The 1,000-nt window shown below is 42.0% G+C and overlaps 1 protein-coding gene across 1 annotated transcript; it reads right to left on the minus strand.

Moving 5' to 3' along the window:
• Window positions 1-3: 3 nt before the first annotated feature.
• Window positions 4-996, minus strand: LOC121311835 (interferon-induced very large GTPase 1-like; the record flags this gene model as incomplete). The annotated part of the gene is made up of 1 exon (XM_041244004.1): window positions 4-996. A coding segment is annotated over one exon (993 nt), but the record flags the coding sequence as incomplete, so codon positions are not given.
• Between the last annotated feature and the right edge of the window lie 4 nt (window positions 997-1,000).

The following is a 1,000-nucleotide window of genomic DNA, read 5'->3' on the forward strand; positions in this document are numbered from 1 at the left end:
TCTTTTCTTACACTCATCAAGTAGGCACAGTACTTTCCGTTCAATTGTGGCTCTATATTTTTCACGAATAGCGTTAATTTTTTTCTTCTCTTTGTGTATAGCAATGTTGGTCTCGCAGTTGTTTTTCACAGAGTTTTCAATTTCTCTCCTAAGACTTTTAATGCTGTTCACAAAGCCTTCTCCGTGCTTTTCCACTAGATGAACATTTCCATTCTTTTTCTTGTAATAATTAGCCAGTTTCTCCTGAATTTTGTTGTCTTGCTTTGCCAATTCGGAAGATGCCTCAGCTGTTAAACTGCCCATAAAGTCGTCGTAGTTTGAGCTGCAGAGGTTAGAAATCCTTGTCTCAGCATTTGCTAGCCAGGTATACATGTCCTTCCGGAAGTCCCATTCCCAGTTATTAAACTCAACACAGAGATTACTGTAAGCCTCAGCCACTAGACTATTTCTGAAGCTGAAGATGAAATTCTCATATTTAACTGCTTTCCACAAACTTCCCACCCATTCCAAGAACTCTGTAATTTGTGCAGGAGGCTTTTGGTCACTGCAGCTTTTTAAGAGCTCAATCAAGCTCTTCTTGAACTCATACACAGTCTCACTGTAGCCGGTGTTCACTGGTGCCATTGGAGGGTTACCATGCCACAGGTCTGGGATGTACCAGTTATTGTTCTCTGCATCATACTCCATTATATCGGTGAATTTTCTGTTGGGTCCCTTCTCCATTCTGGAAGCTGCCTGTGTCATCTCATTCAGCTGTTCTAAAAGCATTTTCCTGTCCCACATGTTTTTGTCATGAGCAGACACGTCCCCCACATTCTGGTGCACAAAGTGACAGTTTGGTTTCTTCCCCACTTCCTTCATTCTAAGAAAGGCGTGCACCACGATCTGTAGGATATCCTTCATCTCTGTGGAGTTCTCCATTGCAATGTTTATTATGGTGACATCACTCAATCCAACGACCAGTGTTGCAAGCTCATTGTCATGTTCATAGCTGTCTTCT

Source organism: Polyodon spathula, unplaced genomic scaffold, assembly GCF_017654505.1.
Source record: "Polyodon spathula isolate WHYD16114869_AA unplaced genomic scaffold, ASM1765450v1 scaffolds_3302, whole genome shotgun sequence".
Classification (NCBI taxonomy): domain Eukaryota; kingdom Metazoa; phylum Chordata; class Actinopteri; order Acipenseriformes; family Polyodontidae; genus Polyodon; species Polyodon spathula.